Here is a 22,341-nt window from a genome sequence, read left to right on the forward strand (position 1 = left end):
ACAAGTTTTTTCATTTAATAATTTATGAAAAAGGGGCATGTGATACTTAACAAGCTTCACTTTAATAAGTAAACGTCCAGAAAACATTTATTTCACAATTTTTTGTGACAAGGAGTCTGATGTCAAGACTTTTTCATTCTTTTGTAAATAATTACATCTTTTGTCACACACACATCATTCTTTCGTTTTACAAAGTTGTTTAGTAAAATAATTGCACTGCAAGTCAATATACAATGGAAACCAAGAAGTCTTTTGGCACATTAATGGCTGCTTCTCTCACAAGCACATTTCTTTGATTTACTTGTTGCAGGAACAAATTTTTCCTTTTCTTTAAGAATTTTTTGTAGTGTTAAGTATAAATAGGAAACACATGTGACTACATCACTGCTAGGGTATGTTAAACCTCCCCTGTCATTTGCCATTATCAAATCATCTGCTTGTCTTGTTTCTTCGGATGTTACAAACCCTTCACAATATGGACAATTTATTTTAGATGCACTTGGTGTGAGCAATATAATGGAGTAATGGCCAAGTGTTTTCGTCTATTTCATCAACATCACTATCATCAACTACTACATTTAACAGCTCTGGGATGTCGATATCTTGAAAGCCTGGGATTCTACAACAAGCAGCATCAACATTATTAGGTCTACCAACAACATCACCAAACACTTTGGACTTTAATACAAGAGAAAACATACTCTGGGCCCTTAATTTTCCTTCTGTTTCAAATACCTGCCTTAGCGATACATGGTAACCTCCCCCATTAAGTTGGTGGTATTTCCCAAACCTGTCCAAACTGTCTGTCTGTATTTTCCCAAAGAGCAAATATGTTCTCTTCTTCTCACACAGCCAGTATTCACTAAAATCAATAAAGGCTGCAGTAGTATGTTTGAGAGGAAAGTGTGTTTCTCTGGTCAATTTCTTTCCTCGATTGCAATCTTCCCATGAACACAACCACGAGAGAAAGTTTCTCAAAAAGACATGAATATGTTTTGAATTGAGAGTAATCTGTTCTTGGTAAACATTTCTTAGCCTTTTACCCTTCAGCAGCGTTTCAACATTTAATATCAAACCACTGACTTATTATTTTTACAAATGTGGCAATACTCTCCCAGTTTTCAAATTCTTTCTTGCACCTAGTTGTTGCATTGCAACAACTGTCATGTTATTAAAAATACGCAATGCTATTTTCACATTTTTGCCGTTCAAAAGAATCTGGATATAGTGACTTAAGTGTTAAAGTGCTGCCATACTGCAACAGTTTAACTTTTTCTAGTAAATATAGTCCCTTCAGTGCTGTAACAGAAGCAAGACCTACCTTCAAGCTATCACTAAAAGAAGGAAAGCATATAATTTGGTCCTTTTCATTACCCCAGTTGTTCCGTTTACATTTTAAAATGTGCACAGTATCCACAAAATAGTAAAGTGGGCGGTCTGCAGAAGTCTGCTCAGGATGAACCTATTGTATCTGTACACTAGGAGGGAGGGGGGGGGGGGGGGAGGGAAGAAAAGTATGAAATAGATTTCTTATTAATAGCATTATTGTCAGCTACTACTATTACCTGAAATCCCACTGCTTCTAGTTTAATTGAATTGTGTGAACTGGGAGAATATGCACCACATCTTTGTACACTGAATCCATACTCTGGATCATAAAAACATAAACACAAAACCACATCTGTGTTAAAAGCACCACCTACAACATTGCCACCTTTATAGTCAAGTTGTGACTTTAAATAAATCTCATCCATCAACAGGACAGTTTTATCATTCACAGATAAAGCACAAACTTTTTGTGGTATGTAACTGAGAAACTGCTCACTCTGAAGCTCAATGATTGGGTTAGTTGGAAGTTTACTGCAAAGTTTTGACAAAGTACTGGGACTGAGAATGGAAAAATTACGAGCACTCCTCAAAAACCTCCTGATAGAATAAGCTAATGACCATAAAATCATTGAAACACTCCCGTACCTAATCTCTGTTGGACTATTAAATCTTGGAAATGAAACTTGTTCCTTCAAAAATTTAATTTTATGCTCACTTTCTGGTAATTTTTATTACAAGTTTTCCAAAATGTCTTCAATGCAAGACAAACTTGCCTCAAATGGAGCCTCATTTATATGAAACATCACATACAACTATTTCAAAATATTGCTAACTGTACCAGTATCACTTACTTGGTTTGGTAATTTTATCTTACCAGCACAATTTAGCTAAGCTTCCTTCACAAATGCACTTAACACTAAATCACTATTTATAACGACATGACACACAACACTTAGATAAGGAGCATCCTTTAACACAAGACACAAATTATTTGATTTGGTTACCGTGACCCAGTCACTGTGCTTTTCACAATCAGATAATTTTGATTTAAAATCTTCTAAACTAGGAAATGAACTCTTCTCCATCATTTATTGTGTGATTCCACACTGTGCTCAATGACTTTCTCAAGTGCTTGGTTCTCCAAACATTCGCGCCTCTCTGGATCTTCTCGAGCTGGTGCTTGTTTTGAAGATAAAGACGTAGGTCATCCTGGCAACTTTGATGGTACAGCATCTGCAAATAGAGAGAGATAAACATGAGATTCGTATAGCAATGTTTCATAATCTTAGATATTTAACAATATCGTAAGAAAATTAAGGAACCTGTACATTAATCTGAAAACTGATTACAAGTACCCTTTACGATCAATTTTCACGAACGTTTCTTTAAACGTGGACGGTCCAAAGGTGCTGTAAACTGTAAAGAGTTTGCCAGTTTTGGGTCGTAAGCACTGGTAATTTTCTCAATGTCGTCTGCAGTGAAATGCAGTTCACATATCTGAAAAGAAGCATATATTTTTGTTAACGTAAAGGCAGAATGTAAACCGACAAATGAAATCTAACTGAGGACTGCATAAAGTGAGCTTAAAAGTATAATGCTTCGTTATAGATAGGCTATTGATTTGAATTTTCAGTTCTGTAACATAACAGTATTAAAGAGTAACAATATAGAAATAAAGTTAAATTACAGATACTTACAACGAACTGTTTACTGGGTTCCCAGTCATTCCTATGAACTGCAGCGAACCGTTTCAATCTTAATGCTTCATCAGACGGGAATGAAAAGACGCTAACTTTTAAACCGTTGTCGTAGTTTCCCCTACAATAGGGCGTACAGCACTTGTGTGGCATTTTGAGCAGATGCTCAATAACAATCCGAATCGCATATGGCAGTGAGAACAAGATTTCCGCCACAAATGTTACGAAAACAAAGCCAAGCTTTCGGTCACTGCTATGAAAACAAACCCATGCAATGACCACGCTTCCAAACATGAAACACCGCTTCTACCACAGATAGCACTGCTCAACCGCAGAACGCCAACGTCACAGCTCCCACAGAATTGTGTGCGTAAGCTTTGTTTTTAGGTGTAGTAGCTACAATGCGACTCGTTTTCGGCCAGTCACGAATCGCAGACGGAGCTAAAATGATCGCCATATTTTCTGAGGTGGCGCCTCGCACTGACATCTGTTGGCAGCGCCCAGAAACACGGAAGTATTCAAGCGCTGCTTATTTTACTTTACAAGTTCAGCACGAAAATATTGAGAGTAAGAAACAATTCCGTAGTTATATCAAGTATTTATTTCTATACTGCTAATAAAATAGCAATAACCACCCTCGCCCTTGGTTTGTCTGTGAAGAATATATTTTATTCCCAGAAAATTTCTTGGTAAGGTATTATTTAGATATGGCAACTTTCTGCTCCTAGGTGCTGGACAGGACAGGGACGGTTCGCGATGCCGACGAGCGAGGACGATGCGCGCGCGGCCGGGGCAGCCGCCTCGGACGCGCTGGAGTCGGCCGCTGGTCGGTCGGTTGGGCCTGGCCCGCCGGACGCTCCAGCGGCCGCTCCACACAGGACGGATCCCAGGTTGACGACCCAGGCTACGGCACCGGTTCATGACAGGATAGAACGACGATCGACAGGCGCTATTCGACCGCAGAAAACTACACACCACACGACGAAACCATATTCGGACGTCGGCCATACATCACATCACGACGGACGCAGCAATGAAGACGACCGCCAGGACTACGCCAGAAGGCTCGATATATGTCGGGAGGAGGACAAAGAAACGCTGAAGGACATACAACGCCTTATCCGCTATTCACGGGAAACGCAAGAGCAGGAGAACGACACCTGTCTGGCATCTCCATCTGTGGACTCAGATGTCGAATCACAGCACTCCCACCAAACGGTCGACGACGCGGAGATGGCAGCGGCCTTTCCAGCAGACAACGACAACGACTCCCTACACGCAGAGGGGGACTTTACGCTCGTACACAACAAACGACGCAGAAGCAACGCATTAGCCAAGGACTTAGCCAACCCAGCTAAGAGACGAACGGAGACCATCCCCACAACGAACCGATTCGCCCCACTGACACCTCAAGCTGCGCCTCCATCAACCACCAACAAGCCGCAGGGACAAACTTCTAATGCCGCAGAAGCCGTGGACAGAGACAAGAATGTGCTTCGCAAAGTGCCCCCAGTCACAATTTATTACACAAAGGATTACGTTCACCTCAATGAAACGCTCAACGGACTTCTAGAGGGCAACCTTAAAGCTATATACCAAAAGGACCGCATCAAATACCACTTTGAGTCCTTCGAAGACCAAAGGCGTGCAATAAAATTCTTCACGAACCACAACTTCTCCTATTTTACACATCAAGCACCAGAAGACAGGGAACTGAAAGTAGTTGTCAAACGCCTTCCGGCGGAAGTTACCGAAGAACAACTTTACTATGCCCTCAAGGAAAAAGGCTTCAAAGTGCTACAAGTCTACCAATTTAAGGAACGCGACGAGAAGACGAAACAATTGATACCGCAACCTGTGTACCGAGTCACCCTCCCATCCGGAAAAGACAGTGACAAGATCTATGATGTCAAATACCTGCTCTACACACGAGTGATAATAGAAACCTATAACAGTAAAGAAGGACCAGTCCAGTGCCGACATTGCCAACGTTTCGAGCATACAGCGAACTACTGCAGCATGCCAGCCCGCTGCGTCCGCTGCGGTGGATCCCATAAATCATCGAATTGTACCCATCCTAGGACGGCGCCCCCAAAGTGCGCCAATTGTGAACAAGAACATCCAGCGACCTTCCGTGGCTGCCCCAAATTTCAAGACCTCCTACGGAAATATACTAGAAGGACACCAAAGAAGTCGACCCCACAACGGCCCTTAATTTTTAAGAACTCGGCCATGGCTGCGATTCCGGCCACCCAACAACAAGCGGCACCTCTCCCTGTGGAAACAATCGCCTCTCGACCACAACCGGCACCCAGAGTGACTCTACGGCAGACAAGACAACAGCGCACGTACTCCGAAGCACTACATGCCCATCCGCCGACTCCAACACCAGCGGAGACGTCATCTGCCTGGTCGACCACCTTTACACCAGCGTTAACAGATATTCTTCAACTACTCACCGCCCTCCAGCAGAAGCTGACGTCTATCCTCTCGCTTGTAGAAAGCGTACTGACAGCTTTTCAAACACCCTAAATGGATAGACGGCATCACGCGAGGAATCTTAACTTCTGCATTTGGAATGCCAACGGCCTGAAACCGAAGAAAATAGAATTCACGGACTTCTTACATCGCCACAAGATAGACGTAGCATTTGTCTCCGAAACACATCTTCGCGAGTCAACCGACCTGCGCTTGAGGAACATGCACATCTACCGGACGGACAGACGGGACCAACGGGGTGGAGGGACCGCAGTTCTGATCAAAAAATGTATTCGTCACCACCAAGAACGTTTACCTCAACTCCAGACTTTAGAGGCCACGGCAGTAACAATCCACACAACGCTCGGAAACATTACCTGTATTGCGGCATACCTTAGCCCAAAGAAGCCTCTCCACCCAGAAGATCTTTACTCCGTTACAGAGGGTTACGACAAGATCCTCCTTGGAGGGGATCTTAATAGTAAACATGTTGCCTGGAATTCCCGTAAGACTAACCCAAAAGGACATATGTTGTTTGCACTGGCTGAGAATTTACATGTTTCCGTCCATGGACCACGGGAACCGACGAGGATACCTTACGTCCAGACACAAGACGCTGATGTTCTAGACATCGCCATAATCAAGAACATCAATCCGAATCTCCATCTGCGAACGCTGGATGATCTTTCGTCGGACCACAGACCGGTGTTAGGACTCATAGAGAGGGCTACTTTGCAACTCCCACTGCCGACGACAAGAACTTACGACTGGCAGCAGTTCCAAGCGTACCTCAACAACAATGTGCGACCAACCCAGGTTGTTACTACAAGAGAAGCGATTGATGTGGCAGTCGCAGTACTCACGAAGAAGATTACCAGTGCGAAACAACGAGCACTCACGGAGCACCTGCAACCGGAAGTCAATTATGACGAGTTTCCACCACCACTGCAGGAGCTTAAGACAAGGCGCAATCGCTGTCGGAAACGATGGGTCCGTTACCGCCATCCGGACGATAGACGGGAAACTCACAGACTAACCCGAGAACTCCGGCGGAAGGTTCAGGACTGGAAGCAACACACATGGGAACTCAAAATGGACAACTTTCCATTACGCACCAAAGATGAATGGCGAATAGTTAAAAGTCTCAGACAGCAACAGCCCCCCAAAAGGGCAATTCGAGGACCCCATGGCCTCTTGTACGACTCACTGGCGCAGGCGGAGCTGTATGCGGATACATACCAACAACAGATGACTACGCCCCCCACGGAGGATGGAGATGATGCACTCCACCGTGCAGAGGAGGCCACAGCGGCGGAATGGGAAGCTATTCGGGACGCCCCGACTAACACTATGCCCCAGCTGACAACGCCGGAGGAAATTCGGAGGATTATCAAGTATAGCAAACACACCTCACCTGGAGCAGATAGAATCAGCAATACGGAATTGAAACACCTCCCGAGAAAGCCTGTTGTGCTTCTCACCCGGATAGTGAACAGCTGCCTCAGGATTGGATACTTCCCAGAGGCATGGAAGATTGCCAGAATAGTGCCAATACCAAAACCGGGCAAGGATCTCTCACACCCTGGCAGCTACAGACCCATAAGTTTACTGTCGACGCTGGGGAAGGTACTGGAACGTGTCCTACTGAAACGCCTGCTGGACATCCTTGTGGCACACAACATCATCCGACCGGAGCAGTTTGGCTTCCAGGCGAAGCTATCGGCTGAGTTACAACTACTGCGCATCACGGAATCTATCCAGGACAATTTCAACAAGAAACGACATACTATTGGAGTCTTTCTCGATATAGAGAAGGCTTACGATAAAGTATGGCAACGCAACTTGATCGTCAAGCTCCGACGTACCACTCCCCTACCAGACTGCTATTTAAAACTTCTCGACAATTTTCTTCAGGATCGCAGACTATATGTTCGCATTGATGACAAGAATTCAACAACACGGCCTGTCCTTGAAGGACTTCCACAAGGATCGGTCATCTCTCCACTGCTGTTTAATTTATATATTAACGACCTCCCGACGGTGCCACATGTTACTGCCAGTTTCTATGCCGACGACACAGCGCTCCTGACTGCAGGCACCAGAATGGACCACCTCGTCACACGGATGCAGCGCCAACTAGATTTAGTGGACCACTGGACCCACATGAACAAAATAACGGTCAATGCGGAAAAAACCAAAGTTATTGTCTTCACACGTCGGAGACCCATCGTCAATGACCGCCTGCGGATATCAGACCAGCCACTCCCCTGGGCAACAACTGTAAAATACCTGGGAGTGCATCTAGACGCCAAACTGTTGTATAGTCATCACATTATGGAGAAGAAGACGTCTGGCCTCAAAATGCTGGGAGCTCTCCTCCCCTTTCTGAAGAGCTCATACCTCAGCCAACGCACGAAACTCCAGCTGTACCATGCCACAGTCGAACCACCCATTTTGTATGGATCGACCTCTTGGGGTACTACGTGTGCCACGAACTACAAGCAGTTACAGGTTGTACAAAGCAGATGCCTGCGATGGATCACAGGAGCCCAATGGTGGATCCGAAATCAAGACATTCATCGAGCCTTAAGCGAATCTTACCTCTCAGACAAGGTCAAGGAGAAGGCACGAACCTTATTTCGGAAGTTGGACATGATACGTGACAGTACACCACAACTCACCACAGTAGGGGCGGTAGAACCCTTACGCAACCACAAATATAAAGTACCGAAGGCGATAGTATTTGAGCCTCCGTAAATGATATCCCTACGTACTTCTCCATAATTTAAGGACATATCGTCCTTTAGCACTTCTACACACATGTTTTCAAACACACACCAAAAGCAGCGAGTTAAAGGACCCTTCTGTGTGCCCAAACTAAAGCTGAAAGAAGAATAAATAAATAAAGAGAAAATTTTTACCCCTTCCATTCCCTACAGAAGTAAAAATCAACGAAGTTAATCAGACTTCAGCACCAAAAAAAAAAAAAAAAAAAAAAAAAAAAAAAAAAAAAAAAAAAAAAATCCTAGGTGCTATGAATACTTAAATTGAACTCAATTTTTGCAAGGTACGGATTGTATATTCCGTCCCAATATGTGTGTCTGTATCTCTTCAGTGCCTTACTATACATGAAATATATCTTCTACTTCCAACATTCCTGTTAACAATTTGAGTATGGTTAGCTAGTGCGTTATGGGGCCTGACGTATTTGTATATATCCCAGTCTCCCCCAGTAATTCCCAACAAGCAACTCCTCAAGCTAAAGGTCAAATCGTGTAGACTGGTAGTATTTCCAAACTTCGACTTTCGAAGAAGTCGGAAACTTAGTTTTAAACCTATATCGAGTTTACAGTAAAGCACCCACCTTACTTTTATTTTCGTGTTTATCTTCCTTGTCCGCCCAATCTGTAACTTTCAACGATTTAATGATTGCATGATAGTTTAGTTTTTTGTATGAAATTCCAAGCGTACTTTCGCCTTCCTTCTCTCCAGTATTGAAATGACAGTAAGCTTTTCTTTCGTCGCCGGCGCTCAGCTTTGGAAATCTAGGCAAGTAAATTCTAGTTAGTAATGGGCTTTGTGGTATTGTGAGTTCTAAGAGACGAAAAGCGGAACACAAAATTGTTGGAGAGAAAACAGGAAGTGTAATGTACATTCGGATTCTGGGATGCAAACAGTGTGATCGGTTAAAATGATTGTGGTTAGAATATCGTATATTCCCATAGAATATAAATGTATAGGATCTATTTGCACTGTATGTACTACAGCTGCACGTGTAGTGTTGTACTCGTGAACGTTATAAACGGCAGATTTAGTTTCATAGCTGTGTTGTATGCAACTTACTACTGTTGTAGTCGCATCCGTCATATCCATTCCTGAACAAAAAACAACAACTGATTAATTTTACTAAAATTACCACACTATCTACGATAAATAACACTATATTAAGCTTAACACAAAATCGTTAACTCAATGAAACGAATTCCACTACAAACACAGCCGACACTCGAACAATTCTGGATAATGAGCAAAAGCAGACTGCGCCCATTATAGCACACAAACGAAAACCCTGAACACACCACAAGAGAGCACAACAAACCTTCACTTACTACCTGTAGGTTCACCTCCTTGGTGGTAGAGTAGAAGAAATTTCTATTCTTTTTCACCTTCTTGGTGGGATGTACAGAATATGATGAATGAGTAGAATAAATTTCTATTCTTTTGAAATTGTGATGGTTTATTTATGTCAAGAAATGTTAGTAAATGTATATAATGTGAAGGTGATACTAGAATGCTTAATGCCTTGAACACGTACCTATATAATGAGTGTCGGTAAATCCGTAGCATCACTATCTTTAGCTGTCCAGTTGCCATGTGCATGCAATACATGATCAGATTAGCTGATTAAATGTGCCACCATTTAACAACTTAATATGTAGTTAAATGTGGGAGTTTTATGAAAATGATTTGGACCTAATTGGCCACAGAGTTGTGTATTCTACATACAAAATTCATATTGCTGATCAGTACATACATAATTCTTTTCTTATTTGACATTTATTGATGTTATTCTAATTTGACATCTAATGATGTTATTCTACGTACGTTTGTTCTTTCCGTTACTGCCAGGTTCTATCTTAAAATATGCAATAATTCATTCAATATATCTCTGATGTATTTTCAGAAACACATTGCAAATCCAGTACCACAACAGAGTGACTACAGGATTTCACAACCAAACGTTCTCTGCCAACACCCTATATTTTCTGGGATGGTTACTAGAGATAGGCAACAGCCAGTACCCAAGATCATTATTTTTATTTTACCATCTGTGTCAAATTAATGTGTCTGGTAATATATTAATAATGTTATATGACTGTCTGTAGTAGTATCATAGATACACTTTAAGAAAATGAAATGGTTTACATTCCACTGTGAAAACCCATGTCATAAAATGTTTATTGACATGGATGACACGTTTACCTCTTGTGTTGGAGTTACTGTTGCAGTGAATGTGATTTTTTAGTATGACATGTTAAAAACAACAGCAGTAAAATAAATTTGTTTATTGCAAAAGGAGTTACCGGTATGTCTTTTACGTATGTTGTATTCTCCCATCTTATACATGTGTTGTTCACATTCCCTGCTCCCATCCCCACCCACAGAAAGTAATTACAGAATCATGAATCTGTGTTGTGATTGGTTCTGCATGGAATGTTGTTATAATATATTCAATTATTCAAAATTTGTTTGCTTACTGTGAACTATTAGACATCATCTGTATTAGGTATATTAGTGACATGTGAAAATTTGTGCCGGAGTGCAACTTGAGCCTCATCAAAGATTCACTGTGTATATGTTTAAAATAAGGTATAATGAGCTAATTGTAGCACATTCGGCCAGTGATACACAGCTTCTTATATGGCATGTGTTCAGTTCTTTTTCTTTGATTCATTCCACGAATCACCTCTCCTCTGCTTGTAACTTCAGATTGATCAGTCTGTGAGAGTACATAATGGGCTATGAAAATGAACACTTATTTACAACAGTTCCTACTAGATAAGTTCAGTTTGGTTTGACCTTCTGGATGTGACATGATCTCGAATAAAACATGTTGAAGTAGTAACAGTTATGACCAGTGCTTGATTTATAAAAAAGAAGAGGTACCAGTACTGTGACTTGTCAGAGGTATCAGTATGGCATACCATCACAAATCGAGCACTGGTTATAACAACCAAAGCAGTTGTTTGGTTTAGAATACTGATGCCAGTAACTGTACCTGCATTGCTTCGTCTTGTCACAGCAATGAAAAATGAAGATATATGTTCGACAGCTTTATGAAAAGGATAGTTGCTACCCACCATATAGTGGAGTTGCTGATTCGCAGATAGGCACAACAAAAAGACTGTCAAACACAGCTTTTGGCTAAACAGGTCTTCATTAGATTTAAACAGCACACAACACAACACACAAACACAACATGCGCAGACATGGCCACAGTCTCTGGCTGCCAAGGCAAGACTTTGAGCATCTTGCACTGCTGCTCACATTCTGGCCTTGGCAGCCAGACTCTGTGGTAAGGTATGTGTGTTTGTGTTTACGCACACTGCCATTGCCACTCAAAGAAACTGATAAACAAAATAGGTCTTATGAACTTTTGTGTGGTGGAGGGGGTGAGGGGGATGGGAGGGGTTGGAGTCAGAGGGGTAGGTTTGCACTGCCCACATGCAAAATTCTATCTTACTATGCGTTAATTAGGAAATCCCAACCTAATCATGGATCTGCCACTATAGATTTAGCATTGCGTTAACATACCAGAATTAAACAATAATTTGAAAGTGACGAATGAAATGAAAATATTTTGTGATTGGCTCTGTATGGGATCTGAACCCTGTCACATTCATCTTTTTTTGTTGTAATGTATTTGGTTACACTGATGCAAAACTTCAGAAAGAATACACGAAGAGGAAAGCTCCATAAAACAAGATTGATAGAAAAAAGTAAGTTAACTGTTAAGTATTTCTAAAGTGATCACCATAGCTGTGAATACATTTATGCCCCTGTGAGACTAGGTGGTCAATCGCTTCATGGAAAAATGTTTGCGGTGTTGTACGAACTCTTGGTGTGAACCAAACGAATGACCAAGAATGTTTCTTTAGGGCTCCAAAAATATGGAAATTACATAAGGAAAGATTGGGACTGTATGGAGGTTGTGTGAAAGCTTCCCAGACAAAACTCTGCATCATAGTTTAAGCAACCTGCCAGTAAAATGCCTGCCAAGACTGTATAGAGTAGGTTGTAGAAGTTTTGCTGGGAAACACATATTCTCAATAAAGTCCCAATCTCTCTCCATGTGATTTCCATATTTTTAAAGTGCTGAAGAAAGGCATTCATGGCTGTCCCTTTGCTTCAGATAAAGAGGTGTGTGTCTGGAAACATTTTTCCACAAAGGCATTGACCATTGTAAGGCAATTACAGTGGAATAAATGTGTTAACAACTATGGCAAGTACTTCAGTATTAATGAGTAGTTTACTTACATTTTTCCATCTTTTTCGTATTTGACTGCCCTTGTATGCCACTCTCTTAAGTTTGCTTTTGTAGCTCTGTGTACTACGTACACAAGTACTCTATTATTATTTTACAGCATTTTTTTTAATGCCATGTTCCCTTCATGATCTTGCAGCTGTAACTTTTATAAGGTGGGAACAGTAGAATACGTACTTCTATTTTACAGTTGACAAACTTGAAACTTGTAAAGTTGGAGTAACTGCATTTTGTATAAATCTACTACTTAGATAACTTTCTTATTTCTTTTTTTTTATATTCTACTGGTTGTGGATGTACCACATTTGCACAAAGCACCAAAATTCCTATTTAAGTGATGTTTCAGTAAAATTCATTATCTGTCAGTTTAACTGAGTTCTGCTAATGTAAACATTGTATGTGTTCTTTTAAGAGAAATCTGTAATTTGCTTTATTCAGAAGCCATATGCTCAAGAACATATTGTGAGCTAACAATTGTTTATTTCCAGAATGACATCAATTATTTGAAAGCCCTCATTTCACTCTATCAGTAAACATTTTATTATTTGTGAAAATTAATTAACTAAAATGTCATTCATAATTAGATTTCCACACCCAGAAAATAATATTATTATTTGGACCTTTAAGTATGTTTATTAAATCATAGATGTAGTTATAATTTTCTTGCTGTAATTTTTCTGAACTAGAAAATAGCTTTGGTTATCAGAGTAATTTGACAATTAAGAAATGGAGGAAACTACTATCCTGTTAAATTTACAAGAGGCTTGGTAAATTCCCACGGCAGTGTGCATGATATAAGTAAAATAATCCACCAAACTTTTCAGATAAACCAAATTATTAGTTGCTTCCCAATATTGTCATTGCCACTAATTTCAGAAATGTTCTCTTAATATAGCAATAGGAATTTAGGTTCTAGTAATTGTTACAGTAAATTCTCCATGGCAGAGTCACGATTAACTATTTTCATCTTAATATCTCAATGTAAAAATCCATATGTACTCCACATTTCAATGTCAAAGTCACTAATATGAGCAGATCTTACTGTTACAGTCACTCAGTGTGATTATTTAATGAACTTGTTTGAAAAATCTGTCTGTAGTCATCCACATAACTTCTCTGTGTTAAAGTGTTAGTAAAGTTTCAGTGACTTAGTTCTTTCAAATGCTATTTTCTGAAGGTTTACTTTTTTGTAGACTAGGATGACGACTTTGCCATGGAAAGAACCCATCACTGTTTAGAGTTCATCAATTGTAGTAGCTGACTTGGTCTATTTGAACTATAAAAATAGTTATACAAAAAGTTAATCTTCATCATTGTGTGTTTTGGCACTAAGAAATGTGAAGTAATGACAAGTTTAAATCAATGATATCATGCCCATCACTGAACTAGACTACATCTTCAACCACTTTCAGATAATGATACTTCAAAAGTTTAGCAGTATAAAAGAATACCAGCAATATAACCAGGTCAGTAATGTTACATAGTGTGTTTAGCTTTCCACCATGGAACTGTAGAGTCCCTAATTATGATGAAAAGCTTCCTAATGATGCACTAAACATAAAATGTGGCTACCCATACAACTAAGAATGAGAGGAGTGCACACTAAAACAAGCATTTTGTAAGCAACTTCCTTTCCAACTGGAAAAACAGGTTGCCCAAAACTGCAATACTAAATGTTATACTGTACAGTCAAAGTGTTAATATGCACATCTTACAATGAAATTATGGAGTAGTCTACATACTAAAACAATGAATTTGTTGAGGCGATGAATCCATAAACAGTTAACACATTCCAAGTACAGGAAACCTTGGCTAAATAGTGTTATGCTGATGAAGGCTAAATAGAATATTATAAAACGTACATGATACCTTTCACTGCATATGCGTAACTTTCTGGATTAAAATTATCTATCACAGATGAATAATATTGAATTCAGGTTGTGTTAATCACCAAAATGTTAATTAATTCGGGGATAAACATTAGAGCTCTTGGTTCAAACATAATTCCTTCCTTTTGACAAAATGGTAGCATGTTGTAATAATAGTATTTCTTTGGTTTAGTACACACAGTAACAGAACACTGCTGTTGTAAATGAGAGCAGCAACGCTTGCACCAGATGTACATCCGCGAAGGTGCTATCCAGTATAAATATTTTGTTATGCGTACCCAAGACAAAGAGCTACAAAAAAAGGACTGGGTTAAGTAGGTATAATCTTGTGTAGGAAGGACCTCATGTCAGGACATGATACAAGAAAACATAAAAAGACGTATTTACTTCCACAGTTACTTTTTATTTTCCGTGTACCATTAAGATTAATCAAATATGTGTAATAAGATACCTGATCACAATACCATTCTTCAGACAAACAAAAACTTATGAATAAACACAAGTGGTAGAACAGCCTGCCAAGATATTTTAAGAGCAGTAACTGAAATCCCCCCCCCCCCCCCCCCCATGAACCATGGACCTTGCTGTTGGTGGGGAGGCTTGCATGCCTCAACGATACAGATAGCTGTACCGTAGGTGCAACCACAATGGAGGGGTATCTGTTGAGAGGCCAGACGAACGTGTGGTTCCTGAAGAGGGGCAGCAGCCGTTTCAATAGTTGCAGGGGCAACAGTCTGGGTGATTGACTGATCTGGCCTTGTAACACTAATCAAAATGGCCTTGCTGTTCTGGTACTGCGAACGGCTGAAAGCAAGGGGAAACTACAGCAGTAATTTTTCCCAAGGGCATGCAGCTTTACTGTATGATTAAATGATGATGGTGTCCTTTTGGGTAAAATATTCCGGAGGTAAAATAGTCCACTATTCGGATCTCCAGGTGGGGACTACTCAGGAGGACGTCGTTATCAGGAGAAAGAAAACTGGCGTTCTACGGATCGGAGCATGGAATGTCAGATCCCTTAATCGGGCAGGTAGGTTAGAAAATTTAAAAAGGGAAATGGATAGGTTAAAGTTAGATATAGTGAGAATTAGTGAACTTTGGTGGCAGGAGGAACAAGACTTTTGGTCAGGCGAATACAGGATCATAAATACAAAATCAAATAGGGGTAATGCAGGAGTAGTTTCAGTAATGAATAGGAAAATAGGAGTGCAGGTAAGCTACTACAAACAGCATAATGAACTCATTATTGTGGCCAAGATAGACACGAAGCCCATGCCTACTACAGTAGTACAAGTATATATGCCAACTAGCTCTGCAGATGATGAAGAAACTGATGAAATGTATGATGAGATGTAAGAAATTATTCAGGTAGTGAATGGAGACGAAAATTGAATAGTCATTGGTGACTGGAATTCGACAGTAGGAAAAGGAAGAGAAGGAAATGTAGTAGGTGAAAATGGATTGGGGCTAAGAAATGAAAGAGGAAGCCACCTTGTAGAATTTTGCACAGAGCATAACTTAATCATAGCTAACACTTGATTCAAGAATCATGAAAGAAGGTTGTATACATGGAACAACCCTGGAGATACTAAAAGGTATCAGATAGATTATATAATAGTAAGACAGAGATTTAGGAACAAGGTTTTAAATTGTAAGACATTTCCAGGGACAGATGTAGCCTCTGACCACAATCTATTGGGTATGAACTGTAGATTAAAACTGAAGAAACTGCAAAAAGGGGGGAATTTAAGGAGATGGGACCTGGATAAACTGAAAGAACCAGAGGTTGTACAGAGTTTCAGGGAGAGTCGAAACAAGGAGTACACAACATTCCATTAGAACTACTGATAACCTTGGGAGAGCCAGTCCTGACAAAACTCTACCATCTGGTGAGCAAGATGTATGAGACAGGCGAAATACCCTCAGACTTCAAGAAGAATATAATAATTCCAAAGAAAGCAGGTGTTGACAGATGTGAAAATTACCAAACTATCAGTTTAATAAGTCACAGTTGCAAAATACCCACTTGAATTCTTTACAGACGAATGGAAAAACTGGTAGTACCAACCTCAGGGAAGATCACTTTGGATTCCGTAGAAATGTTGGAACATGTGAGGCAATACTGACTTTACGAGTTATCTTAGAGGAATGATTAAGGAAAGGCAAACCTAGGTTTCTAGCATTTGTAGACTTAGAGAAAGCTTTTGACAATGTTGTCTGGAATACTCTCTTTCAAATTCTAAAGGTGGCAGGGGTAAAATACAGGGAGCGAAAGGCTATTTACAATTTGTACAGAAACCAGATGGTAGTTATAAGAGTAGAGGGACATCAAAGGGAAGCAGTGGATGGGAAGGGATTGAGGCAGGGTTGTAGCCTATCCCCAACGATATTCAATCTGTATATTGAGCAAGCAGTAAAGAAAAGTTTTGGTCCTTTTCATTTCTAATTTGATTCGACTGTCTCCCTGTAATCTCACTCCATCTTAAATATGTTCCTTCTTACACTACCTGTAAGATGCTCAGATAATCTGCCTGTCTCCCTCCTGTCCAGGTGCAGGCACTAATTAGCTTATTCCTATCTCCCAACTGGAGCAACCGGCATGGCTTAGATGTAAGTCTTCATTTCAGTCAAAAGCAATTGTCCTCAAGACATTGCTTACACAGCTGATAACTGCATTAACTCAGTGCAGGTTGTGTTGCAGCAAAACCTCCAAAAACCCCTCACAAATATGTGCTGTTGTTGATCTTGTCTCATCCAGATAAGGTTTAATATTCTACCCTATGTTGATACAACTGTTTAAGTTAAACACGTCTGTGGCTGATTGTGGACTGTTTCTCTCCATGTTCTGTGTCTTTGTTCATGACCTATTTCCAAATTTTGTTATTTGTAGGAATGTTAAACATTTGTTGAAATTTACATACAAAAAACATGACTATACAGTTCACAGTACCAAGGGGCTCAGTTGGACTGTTGACTGATGGTGAAAAAAGCAAAGTAAGAGAAGTACAGATACTTTGTTGTAATTCCAAAGTGGTATCATATTGTACCTCAAGTGACCTCTGTCATCCATTGTACAACAGCATATGATACAACTCAAACACATGATAAAAGAACATTGTTTCATGTAGTTTATACCTCACTGAAAATATATTAAACATGAATTCAAAATGCTAAAAGTGTAAGAGTAAGTTCGAGTAGTAATGCTGGTCGTAATCAAACATTTTTATTTCTAAAGAAACCGTTTAGCTTTGTATGTCAACCCAAAATATGTTTAGTATAATTCACAAGAAATCACATTCAAGGAAGTCCTATATTCTACAGCAGTAATGGTTTGTTTGAAATGATCAAGTTTTTTAAATTATTATGTTGGTTCTTGAATATTTTTTACTTTTCAAGATATGGTTTTTCAGCTCGACTCCCTTTCAGTTTCACCATTACTATACAGTTTAGATGTATGGGGAACTAATCTCCTAACTTTGTTTGGCCTTGCGTCATGTTGGGGAGTCTCCAGGTTCCTATACAGTCTGTTATGTTACCACTGTTCTATATATGTTAAATGTTGCAGGATTAAAGTTAGCTTCTTACTTCTGTAGAGATAACATAGACAAAGGAGGAGTTGCCAGTTTGTCAGAAACTGTTTTGATTTCAAGAATATTGATATTAATAAATTTTGATCAGAGCAGCACTTAGAAGCTTGTGCAACAGAAGTAGTGTTTTATAATTAAGACCTTTATAATAGAGGTATGTACAGATCACCTTCAGGAAATTTTAACCTCTTCATAAGAAATATGGAAGCTCTGTTGTCCCTTCTCACAGTAAAAAAAAAGGAAATAGTGGTTACTGGTGATATTAATGTGAGATTATTGAAAAGCTTTTGTCAGAGAACAATTATGGTACTCAGTAACACCATCTTTCAATTTAGTTCCCACTGTGGACTTTGCAGCTAGGATATGTAAATGCTCTGAGATTGCCATTCATAATATCTTTGTATACAAATCAAGGGGGAAAAAGGCATATCACAAAACCAATAGTAAATGGGCTATCTGATCATGACATGCAGCATCTAGTGTTATATTTTGAAAGTTCTCAGGATAAAAAACATCTATTAAATCTGAGTACAGGAGGATAATACATAAGTAGAAAATTTAGATATTGCTCAAAAACATGAACTGGAAATATGCTTACAACACTTCTGACTCAAATGGAAAATACCAAGCATTCACTAATAAAGTTACCTCCACTTTTGAAAATTGTTGTTCGCTAAAGGTAACTCAAATCACACAGAACTCAAACAATAAACCAAGGATTACACAAGGAATATATATAACATGTGGGACAAAAAGGAGACTGTATCTACTATCTAGGAACAACTCTGATGTTAACACTGTAATGTATTACAAAGAATACTGCAAAATATTGAAGCAAGTAATCCAGAAATCGAAGCAGGTTTATTATGAGAAAAAGATAATTACATCGAACAACAAACCAAAATCTGTATGGGATATAGTGAAGACAGACAGGTGGGGCCAAAAAGGAAGGGGAACAGATAGCTCTAAAAATAAATGAGACTTTGGTAACAAGTGCATGTAGTGCTGCAAACCTCTTAAACAAGTACTTCATTTCTGTTACAGACAGCTTGGTGTCATCAGGTTCGGTGGGCAGTGCAATTGTGTATCCAAGACAAGTCTTTAAAAATAACTTCACTAAAATAGAAATGGCGCTCAGGTCTCCCAGAGAAGTAGCATCCATCATAAAATCCTTCAAATGCAAGTATTCTAGTGGGTATGACAATATATTAAAAGAAGTTAATCAAGCCGGCTGCGGTGGCTGTGCGGTTCTAGGCGCTGCAGTCCAGAACCGCGGGACTGCTATGGTCACAGGTTCGAATCCTGCCTTGAGCATGGATGTGTGTTATGTCCTTAGGTTAGTTAGGTTCAAGTAGTTCTAAGTTCTCAGGGACTGATTACCTAAGATGTTAAGTCTCATAGTGCTCAGAGCCATTTGAACCATTTTTTTGAATTTAATCAAAGAGTGCTCGTGCAAGTTGAGTTCTATCTTAAGTTGTTTCTGTAATCCTCAAGCACCTGACTGCAAATAATATATTGTCAAAGTCACAGTTTGGGTTACTTAAATGTTGTGATATAGAGAAAGCTATTAGAGGCTACTGGCATTTTCTGTTCCTGTCAAAAGCCTTTGACTGTGTGAACCACATCATTCTCTTAAGTAAGTTACAATAGTATGGTGTCACTGGCAGTGCTATGAAATTGTTTGTCTCTTATCTAACAGGAAACAAAGGGTGTTGTTGTGAAAAACCTAAGCAGTCAGCCTTCCTCCGATTGGGAATTAATTACATGTGGTGTTAAAGGTTCCATCTTGTGTCCATTGTTTTTTTTTTTTTTTTGTTTACATTAATGATCTCATCTGTTACATTGCCCTACTCAGATTTTCACTGACATTGATAAGTGATAGCATTGGAGGTGCTGCGCCAGGTCTTCGCTGGAAATCACAGTTTATTAGAAATTAAGTGATTGGAGATATGTTGTTTCATTTACTTGTTAAATTATACTAGTTTTCTTGGTGAGGTCACCAGCTGCTTTGTTTTGGGATCGTCCCACAATTCTTCTCTACTTGCCCACCTGTGGGAAATTGGTTATTTATGAATTGGGTGGCCCATTTTCCCTTGTGGAGTGGGAGCAACTTAGAGCAATCTGCAGTTTAGGTTGTTCAGTTATCCCCCCGTCAATCTGCCATATGTTAATAGCTGCCTATGTCATGTTTGTCAGATTTGGTGTTAACGAATTTATTGCTTAAGGTGTAAAGGCTGAATTCCTGAAATATGTTTTTATCTTGCCTATCATCTTGCGAGGTGGTATATGTGTAATGTAGAGTATGTTGGTATATTTTATGTAAAATTGCATTTCATGGATTTTATTTAAATGGTCAATTTATCATATAAAGTTGCCACCCTTCCACCGTAAGAGTTCTTTTAAAACAAGTTACACTTTTGGTGGCAAATAATTTTTAATGTGAGTGTTTTGTACCATTTACAATCCTCTTACAGGGCGCATAGATTATGTGTTTGTGTGAGGTGTTAAAAATTTTAATTTAGGGTAATCTGGTGTGTTGCAGATTTGCATCAGTGTAGTCTTTAAGAGGTGTTGTGAGCGGTCGTGTCTACAGCCATTTTAAAAGGGAGCTTTCTGATTATAATTTTAAATCTGTTTAAAAAAAGGCTTTTCGGAATAAAATTTCCATTTATTGAAAATAAAATTTTTAATTTTTTCTTCAGTTACCATTGGCAACTACTCTCACGCTCACATAGTCTGATTAAATGTGTTAATATTCTTCATGAATCGCTAGTAAATAAAATAAATTCTTATGGATATTCTTTGAAAATAAATCAGGTTCAATGGAGGAGGGGATACTGTGGTGAGGGTTTAGATCCAGTAAGGTGATGGAAGGCTGACCAGTACTTGGATGAGTTTATAGTTAGGGTATCATTTAGGCAGATGCAGGCCTGGCGCCAGTCCCAGCGTTTTTTGGCTGCGAGGAAATTACAGGCATGTCGTTGGAGTTGCCGGTGGCATCGGAGTGTATCCCAGTCCCGTGTGTGGAGAAAGGCATGGCGGAGATGATGGGATTCACATAGGAGGATGGCCTGTGGGGGTAAAGTGTGGTGGTGTGGGTGAATGGTGGTGGTGGGGATGTGAGCCTCAGTGGCCTCAGACAGGACCTGTTGGAGAAAGGAGGCAGCATGGCTGATATCATGCTGGATGCTGGATGGTCAGATGATGGCCACTGACCTTGGTATCTAGGGCTGCCCAGTAGCCATTCCCATCAGCACGGGAGTAGTTATGGACGAAATTTTGGGGAGGATTGGTGTGAGGAGTGAGGCGTGTGTTTTGTAGGTCTGTCACGGTAAGGAGGATACACAGCTGGTCGCTACCAGTGGGATCTAGGATGTTCGCCATAATGTGTCGAAGGAGGTCACTGTAGGTCAGGACTACATGGTGAGTGGTATTGGAATCAGGGCAGGTGTGGCGGGGGAGTGGAGGAGCTCCCCTTGCAGTGAGGCGAGGAGCCGATGCCACCATTGTAGCTGTGCATCGGTACGATGGTGGATGTTTAGGTCAGTGGCAATCACGTAGGAGGAGAAGGTGTGATCAATGTGGCAAAGGAAGTCAAACGGGATGAGGGCAGTGGCACGGGCATAGATGGTGGCGCTGTTTATGATAAGGCTGGGGAAAAAGAAGCTGAGGATAAGGTGTTCAGTGGTGTCAGGAAAGAGGGTTTGGAGCCCAATAGGGATCTGGCGAAGGTAGCCGATGGCAACTCCACCATGCGCAATAAGGTGGGGATTATTGGATTGTTGAAGGGGGTAGGGTGATGTGCTGATGATACGTGGGGGCTGGAGAAATGTTTCATTGAGGAGGGAGGCATCCACACGGTGGGTTGTACGGATGTGCATGAAGAGTTGCTTGTTGGTAGGTAGAGAACGGATGTTACTGAACAAGATACGATGCTGCTGCACCATGGTGGGGTTTAAACTAGGGTGTTGGGACGGGAGAAGGTAAAATGGGCTTGGTTATGGGAGTAGGTGTCGAAGGTGTTAGGGTGGATGATTGAACAGCAGTTGGGGGATCTACTGGAGGGTATGGGGGCGTTGAAAGTGGTGGATATTTTATAGGACGATGGTTACAAATCTATCGATGTCCTCGACTGTGGGGAGAGGGCAAAGGCTGTTTCCAGGAGGGGTGGGATCGTAAATAGGTTGGACGGGGACAGTGAGATCGGGAGATGTGGGGGGTATCTGGCCTTACATTTTTCAATACTTTCTTTTTCCTTTATTGTAATTTCCATTCACGATCAGTGGCAGGCTGGCACCAGCATAAGCGTTGCTCTA

At 40.4% G+C, this 22,341-nt stretch overlaps 1 protein-coding gene across 21 annotated transcripts in view; it reads right to left on the reverse strand.

The window, feature by feature from the left end:
* Positions 1 to 229: 229 nt before the first annotated feature.
* LOC126427195 (THAP domain-containing protein 1 B-like) overlaps positions 230 to 22,341 on the reverse strand; it is a 443,316-nt gene continuing 421,204 nt past the window's right edge. For 15 of the 21 annotated variants that reach the window (XR_007576557.1, XR_007576561.1, XR_007576551.1 and 12 more), the window contains one exon: positions 231 to 735. Coding sequence is in view for 2 of the 21 variants with exons in the window: in XM_050089432.1 (XP_049945389.1) it covers positions 2,534 to 2,562; positions 2,709 to 2,826 (147 nt within the window). In the remaining 19 variants the exon portion in view is untranslated. Of the gene's footprint in view, positions 736 to 1,949; positions 2,563 to 2,708; positions 2,827 to 22,341 lie in introns of those variants that run through there. The other 6 variants (XR_007576562.1, XR_007576547.1, XR_007576563.1 and 3 more) reach the window with 2 other exon arrangements.

This window comes from Schistocerca serialis, chromosome 11 (assembly GCF_023864345.2).
Source record: "Schistocerca serialis cubense isolate TAMUIC-IGC-003099 chromosome 11, iqSchSeri2.2, whole genome shotgun sequence".
Taxonomy (NCBI): domain Eukaryota; kingdom Metazoa; phylum Arthropoda; class Insecta; order Orthoptera; family Acrididae; genus Schistocerca; species Schistocerca serialis.